Here is a 12935-nt window from a genome sequence, read left to right on the forward strand (position 1 = left end):
CTGTATATGTCTTACAGTAAAGTACATGAACTATAACTTTCAGAATGAATAATTTAAAAAGTAGTAATTATTAGGAATACCATGAAATGTTGAATTTATTAGGAAAATCATGAATTCACACCTTCCAAAGAATTTTCTGTGCTAAATTAGGTTGCATTCCAGAGTTTTGCCCATTTCTCCTGTTTTTAGTAATTAAAGCTTAAGAGCTAGAGGTGTGTTATTTCAGCTGTAGTAGAATCTCTTGCAGAGTCTTGCAGGAAGTAGGAGTGGATGTTTGAGCAAGACTTCAGTTAACTTTTAAAAACTGAGGGACAGAGGTAGGCCCCGTTTCCTCTCATTTGGGCTTCTATCAGCAATGACAGCTTTAAAATATAAACTCAATTACATTAAAATCCAGTTACTACAATGCTGCCTAACAGACAAAGTCTTAGGGAGGACTTCAAGACAGCTCCAAGGTTTGAAGAGTGGAAGAAGCCTGCCAGACACTGATGAGGGCTGCTGCTGTCAAGGGTCCTTGGTGTGGAATGCGGGCGTGGGAAAGTAATGTGTGTGTTTGCAGAAAGTAAAAGGCTTCATGTTTGACATCAGTATCTTCATTTTTTCTTTTATGTTTAATTATAAATTATGTCATTGTTTGAATACGTGAATTTAACTGCTTCATTTCTGTGGCCTGTGACCTCAGAACATTATATAATAAATCTTTCATTTTTACTTTCTAAAGAATAAAGGAAATTACTAGACACTCAAAATTTTGCTTAGAGTCCCATGAAAAAACTGAGGGTATATTTAAGACTAATATCTAACACTCACCTAGTTGTTTAAGGGCTCATTTTGATACTTATAAAACATTTTATTTGTGTGTTTATTTTGTTTTGCTTTAAAAGATATTTACAAGGATTCTGAGAAGTCTGAACCTCCCAGTGGGAAGCAGTCAAGTGTTAGTCCCAAGATTTTTAACAAATGCTTATGATATAGGACATGCTGTAATATGGATCACTGCAATGATGGTTTGTAATAAACTATGTTTCATATAATTTACCTGTATTTTCTTTAACATGCTGAGTCAAGCCCATATTAATAACTCGGTCACTTGATTGTTGAGTAATTTTCTTCCTTCTCTTCCTCTTCTACCTCTTTCCCCTTTCCTCCTCCCTTCGCTTTCCCTTTCCCTTCCCCCTTTCTTTCTTGTCCCCGCCCCCTTTCCTGCACTTTTGCTGGGGATTGAACCCAGGGCTTTGTATATGATGCAATTCAGCTATTTCCTGATCTGGTATATCTATTCATAATTCTTATATCTGTAATGTGGTCATGATCCATCACTTGTAAATCTCCATATGAATTTCAGTGTCATCTTTCAACTATAAATACACTTTTAGAGCAGCTTTATATAAAAATTATAGGATTTATTTTAATTCTTATAGTACCTTGAATTGTTATTCTGTGTTTGATAGTGTTTCTGTGGAAAAATCAGAATGTTCATACAGATTTACTGTGAGAAATTGAAATTCCCCCATTGATACATAGAGAGAACTTTAGTTTTCTCTAAATACTCAAAGAAGAAAAAAAATTTGATGTTTATTTTGGAGGTTTCGCTGAATTGGGTAACATCAATCTTGAATTAATTTTGCTCTGTTTTCCCACATATTTCTCATTAGGAACTTTTTTAATGTGAAGTTATAATTAAAAAGTTATGCTAATTCTATCAGAAATTTGAAAATTGTGATATAGTGTTGCTGTGGTTTCTTGAGTAGTTGACCTCTTCTGGTTTCTGTGTTGAGAAACAGATATAGGCTTCATTTGAGTGGGAAGGCATGTTCTTAATACAGTTTTCTGTTATTATTGTTTTGTTTTGTTTTTTTTTGAGACTTGAGCGGATGGCTAAGACAGGGTCTAGCTACATAGCCTTGATTCACCTAGAATTTACTATGTAGATTAGGCAGGCCTTGTATTTGTAGTGATTTTGTTGCCCATGCCTGGGATTATAAGTATGAGCTAGTATACTTTTCCTGAATATAATTTGATGATTTGTCTTGCATGCTGTTGAAAGATCTTTATGAGACAAACTGGAGTATGAACATCCATGTACTCATGCTGTGTAGCCTTTTAGATGAATGCTATTTTTTTCTTAAATTCCCTCCCACCTTTGGTTATTTTGTGTTTAATAATAGATTAATAAATAAAAATATTTTTCTTTTGAATTAAAATGTGCCTCATAAAATGTGTGTGTTGTATAATTTTTTTTCATACAATGAGAAATTTACCCAATGATTCTTTTTGTTTTGTTTTGTCTTTTTGTTTTTCGAGACAGGGTTTCTCTGTAGCTTTGGAGCCTGTCCTGGAAATAGCTCTTGTAGACCAGGCTGGTCTCGAACTCACAGAGATCCGCCTGCCTCTGCCTCCCGAGTGCTGGGATAAAAGGCGTGTGGTCTTCCAGTCTTTCATTTTAAGAAATGCTTTATATACCTTATGTTGCCATTCTGTTTCTTTCTCTTTTTTTTTCTAAATTGTATACTTGTACATGGGAGGCACAGTATCCATGTGAAGGTCAGAGAGCAGCCCGGGGGAGTCTGTTCTCTCCATTATGTGTGTCCTGGGTTGAATGCTTGACCAGCCATTTCACTAGCCCTATTGCATCATCCTTGATTATTACATCAAGTTGATGGTCTTTGTGTTAAATTACAGTATCCTGTTCTTTACTTAAGAACAGTAGCATCTACTATTCCCCTAAGTTTCAAGGGGGCACTTTTTCAGTTCTAAAATTAGATTTAAGTGAGTTTTCCTTATGTTTATTGGAATGTTTTAAATTGATGAATGCAAAGTTCACTAGGGAGTTGTTTTTGACTGATTTAGGGATGTAACTGTTAGGATGAAGGGGTCCCACATTAAAGCTTTGCATATAGGGTTTGAGCTACTGATCCATCCATATACAGTATAATATAGACACTAACATTCTCTCTCTCTCTCTCTCTCTCTCTCTCTCTCTCTCTCTCTCTCTTCTGGTCTGGACAGGGTGGACCAAGTAAATTAGTACAAAAACATTTGGCTGGTTTATTTAATAGCATCACATCTTTTTACCATCCTTCAAATAATGGGCGTTGGCTGGTAAGTATGCTCAGTTGTATTGTAGTATTTGAAGCTTTAAAGATATAGTCTATTACCTATTGCTTAGCTTAGAACTGTAATATTTCCTGTCTTTCTTATAAGATTTGGCTATGTGTAAATGGTTAGACTCGAATCAGTGTGTTTACAAGACATATAGAAATAAACTAATATTGGCAAGACCATGATAATAATGCCACAAAAGCATAGGCACATTGTTTTAATTTTATCTTGTCAGCTATTTTAGCTTTGTCTTTTAATTGCCTGATTAAAGTGGCTTTTTAAAAATGTTATTTGGTAGCAAGGTACTTTCTTTCCTTTCTCCTCCTTTTTCAGACAGATTCTCACTCTGTAGTCCTGACTTTCAGAGCTCACTATGTGGACCAGGTTGATGTCGAGTTATCAGAGATCCATGTATCTCTGCCTCCTGGATGCTAATTATTAGTGTGTGCCACCAATACGTGACTAGAAACTCATTTGAAACATGGATTTAAGGCAAGGCAGTGAGGTACATGACTGTAGTAGGAAGATCACAGAACTTGTCTGTGCTACAGTGTGACCCCGTCTAAAGGAAATTAAAACAATATAAATCCTTGAATTTAGAGGTCACTGTTGGATAGTCGGTATAGTATGTTTTTCTGTGTAATTAGAGCACACATTTCTTTGTATTCAGAGTATTCTTTTTTCTTGAGTGAGAGGAACCTTAAATATCTATGTTGGAAAGTTGCACCTGCCTAGAACCTGTTGTTTCTGTGTCCCCAGAACAAGTTAATGAAACTCCTTCAGCGGTTGCCAAACAGCGTTGTTAGGAGATTACATCGTGAAAGATATAAGAAGCCCTCCTGGTTAACTCCTGTGCCTGACAGCCATAAGCTTACTGATGAAGATGTTACAGACTTTGTACAGTGCATTATTCAGCCTGTCCTCTTAGCCATGTTTAGTAAAACTGGCAGCCTAGAAGCAGCCCAGGCTCTGCAGAACCTTGCACTCATGAGACCTGAGTTAGTAATACCCCCTGTGCTTGAAAGGTAAGTTTAGCTTTGTATGTTTGGTAGATGCCTCAGTCATAGCTTACCTGTTTCTTCCTATGTTCTCCTTTTTTGCCTGTGGCATGTGTTTTTGTGTTTTTGATATTTATATCCACCTGTTCTTAGAGGAGAAGCAAGGTGTTTTGTTTTGTTTTAACTTGATTGAATTGGTAACTTTAAAGGCTTATTATATGACAATAAAAAGTTAAATTGAAGGTACCAGCATATTTTAGATCATTTATCTATTTCATAATACCTAGGCATTTACTCATAAATTATGACTTTTTTATTTGTACTAAACAAACAAAAATTGTCAGTAAATATTGGCAGGCCCCCTTCTGACCTGTAAGCATACATGCAGGCAGAACACTGCATATGTAATAAGTAAATCTTTAAAAAAAATGAAATAAGCAAATAGAGATATAAAATAGAAATGTTTAGAGTTTTGTATTCTCAAAATAAGAGTTAAATATTGTTTCAGCTTTTTTTTTTTACAGTAAAGCATTAACTTGGGTTTTTCTTTTTCTTTTTCTTTTTTTTTCTTACCGAATATTGAACCTGGTGTGTGGACAAGTGTGTCCTAGGCAAGCACTCTACCATTAAACTACACCCCAGCCCGTGTTTTCTGTTGGCTGACAAGGTCTCATTTTATAGCCCAGGCTTACCTCACACCTTGGAATTCCCAAGTGCTGAGCATGCAGGTGTGCAACACAAAAACTGCTTGTTCTTTTTCTCTCTTTCCCTACTTGAAAGTGACAGTACTCTTGGGTTGGACACATGCTCACCTGCTGCTATTCCCAGTACCCAAGTGGCAACTCAAAGCCACTGTGACTCCGGTTTCAGGGGGATGTAGTGCTCTTTTCTGGCCTCCATGGGCATCTGGCACACACATGCTGAACAGACATACCTGCAAGCAAAACACCTGTACACATGAATAAAAATAATTAAATCTAAAAAAAGAATGATACTACTCTTAATTGCCTTTTCTGCATAAGTAGATATTAAGATGCTTGCATATTTCTCTACAAAGTAGATTTTCAGAGGAAAATAATTGAAGTTCTGGATGAAGATCCTGGGTATCCACTTAAAAAGCTAGGTACCTGTAACTCCAGTTCTGGAAAGGTGAGGACAGGAAGATCTTTGGAACTGGCTGGCTGGCCAGTGTAGCCAATCAATGAGCTCTGATTTCAGTGAGGCTGTCTCAGAAGAATAAAGTGGAGAGAGGTGGCTTGATAGAGTCCTTTGTTAGTACCCACAAAGCTATGAGTTCAGTCCTTAGCGCTGTGTATAATTCCAGCAATTTAAGACAAGGTGATGAGAGGATCAGAAACTCAAGGTCATCCACTGCTACATGGTTGTTGGAGCCCAACCTGGGCTACATAAAACACTACCTCAAAAAAAAAAAAAAAAAAGACTAAGAGATTGAGATTTTTGTTTTGTTTTGTAAGAGGAATGGGTAGAATATTTGCACTTTTGACATTCTTAGTTCAATATGATATGGGTTAAGTTGGCTGAAACAATGAAAATCTTAGTTTATGCTTTTTTTTTTACTGGCGTCTGTGTGGAGACAAGATGAGTCAGGGCTTTAGACTGTGTAATATTATCTGTATTGTTCCTTTATGTGTGTAAATCTGTTTTGTGTTAGTAGGAAATCTCCACCTAAGCATTCTGCTGTCTATAACCTACAAGTAAAATGCAGTCTATGAACTTAGTATATTTAATATCGAAACTGTATTTTCTTCTAATCTGTAGAACATATCCTGCTTTAGAGACATTGACAGAACCTCATCAGCTCACAGCTACATTAAGTTGTGTCATTGGAGTAGCCCGAAGTTTGGTATCAGGTGGCAAATGGTTCCCTGAAGGTCCAACACACATGCTACCTCTGTTAATGAGAGCATTGCCTGGAGTGGATCCAAATGACTTTAGTAAATGCATGGTGAGCCTATTGAGAATTATGTTTTGTTGCAGTTAGACAGCTTTTCTTTTTAGTTAGATATCTTTAAATGATAATGTAGCTCAATGTAAAACTTTACTGAACAGAGTTATATTGTTAATCCTTAAGTTGAGGTTTGTGCACAGTTGATTTATTTAATACCTCCTTTTGTAAGTAATTTTCCTTAGTTTGCATATATTTAATGGTGATGTTTTAAAACTCATTATATTTTCAAGTTTTTCTTAGACATATTGTAAGTTGTAGAATGGCATTTCTTGCCCTCTTTATCTACATGGGTAACCAAGAGAGTATGATTAAAAGTTACAGAATACAAATGCTGGGCATGGTAGTAGAAACCCACAGTACAAGCACTTGGGATACTGCGTCAAGTTTGAGACTAGTCTGAGCTACATAGTGAGACTGTGTCTCAGAATAACAAAAACATCTTCTCACATGAATAACAACAGAAAAGTTACAGGATATATAATTCCATCTCCTATTTCTACACATTTTCTCCTGATTTGCTACTTCTTGCTATCTTTTTCTTATCCTCTGACATTTTAGCAGTTCCCTCTAATGTTACATTTTCAGGAGGAAGACAAAGTAACTTTTTAATGGCTAAAGATTTGAGAACCATGTATATAGTTCTCAGTATACAATGGGAATAAATTTTGTTATTAAAGCAAAAGCTAGTTAATTGTTAGGAATCTTAAAATGTGTAATTTTAGAGGCGGGTGTAGCGGCTTACTCTCACAGTATCTGGTGGGCTGAGCTAGGAAGACCAGCACAGGTTTGAGTTCATCCTTGGCGGCATCGTGAGCTTCAGGTTTACTTAGTTAGTTGTGCTTTCTCATGCTCTCCAGAAAGACAGAAATTAATTCTAAGTGAAAAATATCTGAAAGGTCAGTGTGGGGTCTCCCTTAAAATAATTTGAATATTTGTACTTAGCTTTTGGCATAATTTGTGATGAAATAGAATTACTAATTAATATTGCAAATTCTTTATCTCCTCCCATAGATCACATTCCAATTTATAGGAACATTTTCTACTCTGGTGCCTTTAGTAGATTGCTCATCTGTACTGCAAGAAAGAAATGACCTCACAGAAGTAAGGATGCTCTCTAGCTATAAAAGTCTTAACCGAAACGTGTTATCATATATGCATAGTAATCTTTGCTTCTTCAAGAGCAGTTTTGGATAGGTTCTAGGAAGTACAGTTACTAAAAGGACAGGGAAGCTGGGTGCAGTGGTGCACACTAGTGCACATTCCCAGGGCTTAGAAAGCTGAGAACCTGTATTACATATCAAGATCCTGTCTCAAAAATTGAATAAAAATCATAAGTAAAAAACCGTACTGTGTTTGCCTGTTATACATGAAGATCTGGGGTCAGTCCCCATCACAAATGAAAAATTTGGTTTTGTTTTTATTTTTTGTTAACTACAATTACTATTCTGTGAGTGGGGTGGTATAATTAGGAGCCATGTTGTCTTTGGTGGTGAAATAGCTGTAGTACCTATCCTAGGAAGTGTGGTAAGCAAGGCTTACCTAATAGCTGGCATCTGCTGGTATATTTCAATTTGTTGTCAGTTTTACAAAGTTTGTTCAGCATAGGTGGTGTTGTCTTGTTTTTCCATCCATCACTACTTAAAATAACCTTCCCCAGAACCAGTGGCATTTAGTATGGAGGTTTTCTTCATTGCTATCGTTCTTAAAGAACTGTTAAGAAGCATAGAATAACTGAAGTTTCACTAAAAAGAAAACCATTTAAATGTCTTACAAATTAGAAATGCCCAGTAGTCTTAGAAATTATAGATAAGAACTGGACACTTGGAACCAGTAAGATACCTCAGCAGGAAAAAGCACTTACTGAGCAAGCCTGTTGACCGGAATTTGATCCCTAGAACCCATGTAAAGACGGAAGTAGAAAAGTGACTCTGTAAAGTTATCCTCTGACTTCCACGTGTGTCAAATGCACATGTATCCACGACTAAAAAAAAAGATTTGAATACCACTGAAACTAAAATTAGAGCATTTAACCACACAAAACAACATGCCAATTAATCTGGGAGGCTGAAGAAGCCTAATTCTCCACATTCCTACTGAAAGATCCTAGATACCTCTTCATTGTCAAAATCTATCATCTAAGTACAGAGAAGTGCTGTATATCATTACCTCAAGGAGTCATTCAGTGGCCCATGGGCAGAAGCCAAGCATAAGTCTAAGACTGCCATAGTTTCTCAACAATGATACCTTTGAACCAAGTATTTTTGTTATGGAAGGTTGTCTTTCCATTGTGGAATATTTAATAGTGTATTTGTCCTGCTGTACTAGATACTAGACTCTAGTAGTGCCAGCCTACGCAACTCTCCATTGTGAAAGCAGTATCCTTAGGTTGTCAAGTCTGGTTTGTTTTTTGTAAACATGTTGTTACTTGTATCATTTGGATGTGAAGTAGTTCAACACTGTCTTTTACAGTTTTTTGAAAATTGGGTTGATAACAAAGTTGTTGGTTGCCTTGATTCAGATAAAGTAGTGAAGTGGCTTTGAATTAGCATATGTAGTTATGGTGTTTATCACAGTATCCAACACAAAAACTTACACAGAAATTTTTTTTAATTAGGGCATAATTTCATTAGTTCAGAGGGAAAAGGTTAAATATATTTGTATTTTTTTTCCACGTTGCAATGTTATAGATTGAAAAAGAACTTTGTTCGGCCACAGCTGAATTTGAGGATTTCGTCTTACAATTTATGGACAGGTATGTTGATAACTCGGTTCTATTTTCTCTCCAGTAGATTTAAAAGAGGGTGGGATGTGTGTAGGGCTTTCCTAGAAATTGGTTTCTTTCTGTGCTGTAACTTTTTATTTATATTTTACCCAAAACTGAAGTTGATAATGTAAAGTAAAAAAGACTATGAGTCATAAAGAAATTGAATAGATCTGTCTAGAATAATAGCAATAAAGGTTATCTGACTGTCCCCAGTTTTTTGTTTCTAAAATATGCTTTATTTGTGTTTTTTAGATGCTTCGGACTAATAGAAAGTAGCACATTGGAGCAAACGAGGGAAGAGACAGAAACTGAGAAAATGACTCATTTGGAGAGTTTAGTTGAGTTGGGTTTGTCTTCTACGTTTAGTACAATCCTCACACAGTGTTCCAAAGAAATATTTATGGTAAGAGAGCATTACTGCAAAAAGTAACTGCAGTCTTTTTGTTTAATTGATGTTTTTGCATTGAGTGTCAGCTCCTTTTAAGCCTGTGCACATTGCCAGTTTATCTTTTCTACTCAAGTGATGATTTTAGGAAACATTTTGGTCCTCATTGCAGAGAATTTGCAGATATACTTGCTTGCAGAAATCATTTTGTGTGTGTGTGTGTGTGTGTGTGTGTGTGTGTGTGTGTAGGGATAAAAAGATTCTACTAATTGCCATGCATTCCTCTCCCACAGATCGTGTGCAGGCAGGAGTGTTCTTTAAAGTTACCTTCTTAGTGATGTGTATTTTGCATTTTCAAACTTTGCTTTGGTGATTCTGAAGTTTGTTTGTTTGGTTGGTTGGTTGGGTTTTCAAGACAGGGTTTCTCTGTGTAACAGTCCTAGCTGTCTTGGAACTAGTTCTTGTAGACCAGGCTGGCCTGCCTCTGCCTCTGCCTCCCGAGTGACTGCACTTTAAAAGTGAAGTGTTAATGTGTGAATTATGTTTCTAAGTATAAGAGAGTTGTTAGCTGAATAATAATTGCATTAGATAAGCTTGAACAAGTGTAAGTTATTGTTGACTTCGGAATCAATGTTAATGACTGCAGTATATAGTAAGTGTCTGTAAAGGGAAACATACTGCAAGAGGATTACTAATTTCTCAGTTGATAGTACAATGTGATTAGGAGCAGTGAGTGAGTATTTGCTCTATACCCCAGATTGACCTTGCCAATCTTTCTACCTCCCTCAAGTGCTATGTTTATAAGGGAACATCACCTTGCCTGACATTAGCTACATTTTTAAAATTGGTAATTTAAAGTAATTAATGAGAGAAGTTTTAAAAATTATGCCATCCCATGATAGGAATTATATATCCTCAGTATAATAACGTTATGGTGGATTAAAATTGATGTCCTCCTAAAGTACCCATTCACCTGACAGTGACTCATAGCTCTGGGTATATGGTTTTTAAAATAACTGTTTGTTTTTAAAATAACTATTTCTGTTTCTGTTTCTTTCCTCCCTTCGTTTAAGATTAATCAACATTTAACATGATTATCTTGATTAAAAGCTAAGCTATACTACACCTACATGTAATAGTACTAGGGATATATGAGTATAGGTTAGCTATAGTAATACACACCTGTTGTCCTAGCATTTGTTTTGTTTTGTTTTTCAAGACAGGGTCTCACTATGTAGCTCTGGCTCTCCTGGAACTCACTATTTAGACAAGGCTGCACTTGAACTCAACAGACCTGCCTGTCTGTGCCACCAACCCCCATGCTGGTATTAAAGTCACTAGCTGCCACACCTACCTTTAGTCTTAGCACTTGAGAGGGGGACATAGGAAATATAAGAATTCAGTATCATCTGCAAGGCAGCATGACCACATGAGCCCCTGCTTCAAGCCAAAACAAAAACACAGACAGCAGCAAAAAGAAACTATAAAGAATCAAAGGAAGTGAACATAAACCATCCTTAACAAACAAGACTTATTTCTAACTTTTGGTATTTGCTAATCCATTTCTTTATGTAGGTTAAGTTTTTTATATCACTGTACAATTAAATAGACTTCTTCAAGTCTTTGGGTTTTTGTTTGTTTTGTTTATGTATGTATAGGTTTTTTTTTAGGATAGGGTTTTCTGTGTAACAGCCCTGGCTGGCCTTAAACTCACAGAGATCTGCCTGCCTCTGCCCCCCTTAGTGCTGGGATTAAAGTCTTGCCCCTCCACTGCCTGGATTTTGTTTTATTTTTGTGACAGGTCTTGGTTCTGCACCCCAGGCAGGCCAGCAACTTGCTGTGTATCCCAGGCTGGGCTCAATATACAATGATCCTCTTGTCTCAGTTTCCCAGTTTCTGGGATTATGCAACATGCCCCATGGTTGGCATGTTTCTATTATTTAAAGTAGATATAACAATTTGTAATTGATACTTGTCAGAATGATAAATTTTAAGAAATAGATACCCACAAAATTTTCTGTTTCTATCAAGGTGATTGCATTGCATTTGGATTCCATCTTCTGTAAATGATACATAGCATTTCTATTTCAAATCAACCATTGCTCTTCAAATGCTTTTTGTTTGTCTTTTAACTTTTTCCTTTCCTTGTTTTCCTACTCCCTTCTCTGTGTGCGAGTGTGTGTGCTGCTCTACATGCATGTGGAGGTCAGAGGACCACATTTGACAGTCTGTTCTCTCTTTCTATAATATGAATCTAGGGATCAAACTTAATGTAAAGATGCCAATCACCTTTACTTGAAGAGCTGTCTTGTCAGCCTTCTCAAGTGTTGTTTCAATTAGATTCATTACAGAGACTGTTTGGCCGTGAATGGAATCAGTGCTTAAAATTTTACTTCTTTGTTACTGTTGAAGTAGTTCAAGTATTATTTTCTTTAATGTTCTACAAGATGGTTAATTTCTAAAGAATTACTGATTTGGGTGTTTTCATATCTTCTGTATCAACAGGTGGCCCTTCAGAAGGTCTTTAACTTTTCTGTTTCTCATATATTTGAAACAAGAGTTGCAGGACGCATGGTCGCAGACATGTGCCGTGCTGCTGTAAAGGTAAGTTTCATTGTATTTTGCTTTTTGTCTTGCTTTGTAGCCCAGGTTGGCCTCATTCTGCCTTCCTACCCAACTTCTCCAGTGATGGGTATGGGCTTATTTCATTATTTCGTCAGTGCTTGTTACTAAGACACATTGCTCTTGCCAGTAAAAATAGTGCTGCTTCATATTTTGTGACTGTTGAATATTTACCAAAAAAAAAATGAAACCTTATTTGTACAAATACATTTTCAGTGCTGCCCGGAAGAATCCTTGAAGCTCTTTGTTCCCCACTGCTACGGTGTTATAACTCAACTTACAATGAGTAAGTCAGAAAAGGAAAACTCATTATTCTCTCTGTGTAATTTTAGATAAAGTCTCTCTTCACTCCTAGAACTCAGTTAATATCAACATATTCTGAATTAGGTAGTATTTATTTTTTATCTGTCTATCTATCTATCTGGGAGGTCTCTCTGTGTAGCCCTAAAAGTCCTGGAACTCAAAGAAATCTATCTTCCTCTGCCTTCTGAGTGCTAGGATTAAAAGTGTACACCCCTGTGTCTCTGTTTCACACATACACACAATGTGTCATATAGGCTGGTAAGTAGCTTTGAAGTCATGCCGTATTAAATTAATATTTTTATGAAACAGTTATCCAGAGCTACTTTGAAAATGTCAGCCTTTTTGTGAGATGTCACTTGGCAGGAATCTTAGTTTATTGATTTTCAGTTTTGATTTATTTTTCCCCTTGTTGTTTTGAAACAGGGTTTTCTGCATAGCCCTGGCTGTCCTCGAACTCATGCTGTAGATTAGGCTAGCTTCAAACTCGGATCTACCTACCTCTGCCTCACGAGTGTTGGGATTAAAGGCATGCACCGCCACTTCCTGGTGATTTTCTTTAAAATTGATTCCGTTTCCCTTTGTGGTGACTTCACTTTTATGAAGTCTTAAGTCTCCCTGAAAGAGTTTCTGAACTATTAGGGAATATAAAATAGAAATATTTTAGCATCATATTTCCACGGACTCATGATTCTTTTTATGGTGCTGTCTTGCCATTTTAGATGATGATGTATTGAATGAGGAAGAGCTGGACAAGGAGTTGCTGTGGAACCTTCAGCTTCTGTCTGAGGTATT

General features: G+C 36.5%; 1 protein-coding gene across 1 annotated transcript in view; it reads left to right on the plus strand.

Moving 5' to 3' along the window:
- The window catches only part of Psme4 (proteasome activator subunit 4), a 120071-nt gene that overhangs the window by 37121 nt on the left and 70015 nt on the right, over positions 1 to 12935 (plus strand). Inside the window, exons 8-17 of the mRNA XM_038313184.2 lie at positions 885 to 1007; positions 3010 to 3102; positions 3862 to 4127; positions 5880 to 6066; positions 7081 to 7170; positions 8757 to 8821; positions 9086 to 9236; positions 11724 to 11822; positions 12057 to 12126; positions 12863 to 12930. Coding sequence (XP_038169112.1) covers positions 885 to 1007; positions 3010 to 3102; positions 3862 to 4127; positions 5880 to 6066; positions 7081 to 7170; positions 8757 to 8821; positions 9086 to 9236; positions 11724 to 11822; positions 12057 to 12126; positions 12863 to 12930 — 1212 coding nt within the window. The remainder of the gene's footprint in view (positions 1 to 884; positions 1008 to 3009; positions 3103 to 3861; positions 4128 to 5879; positions 6067 to 7080; positions 7171 to 8756; positions 8822 to 9085; positions 9237 to 11723; positions 11823 to 12056; positions 12127 to 12862; positions 12931 to 12935) is intronic.

The sequence above is a fragment of the Arvicola amphibius genome, chromosome 1 (assembly GCF_903992535.2).
Source record: "Arvicola amphibius chromosome 1, mArvAmp1.2, whole genome shotgun sequence".
Lineage (NCBI taxonomy): Eukaryota > Metazoa > Chordata > Mammalia > Rodentia > Cricetidae > Arvicola > Arvicola amphibius.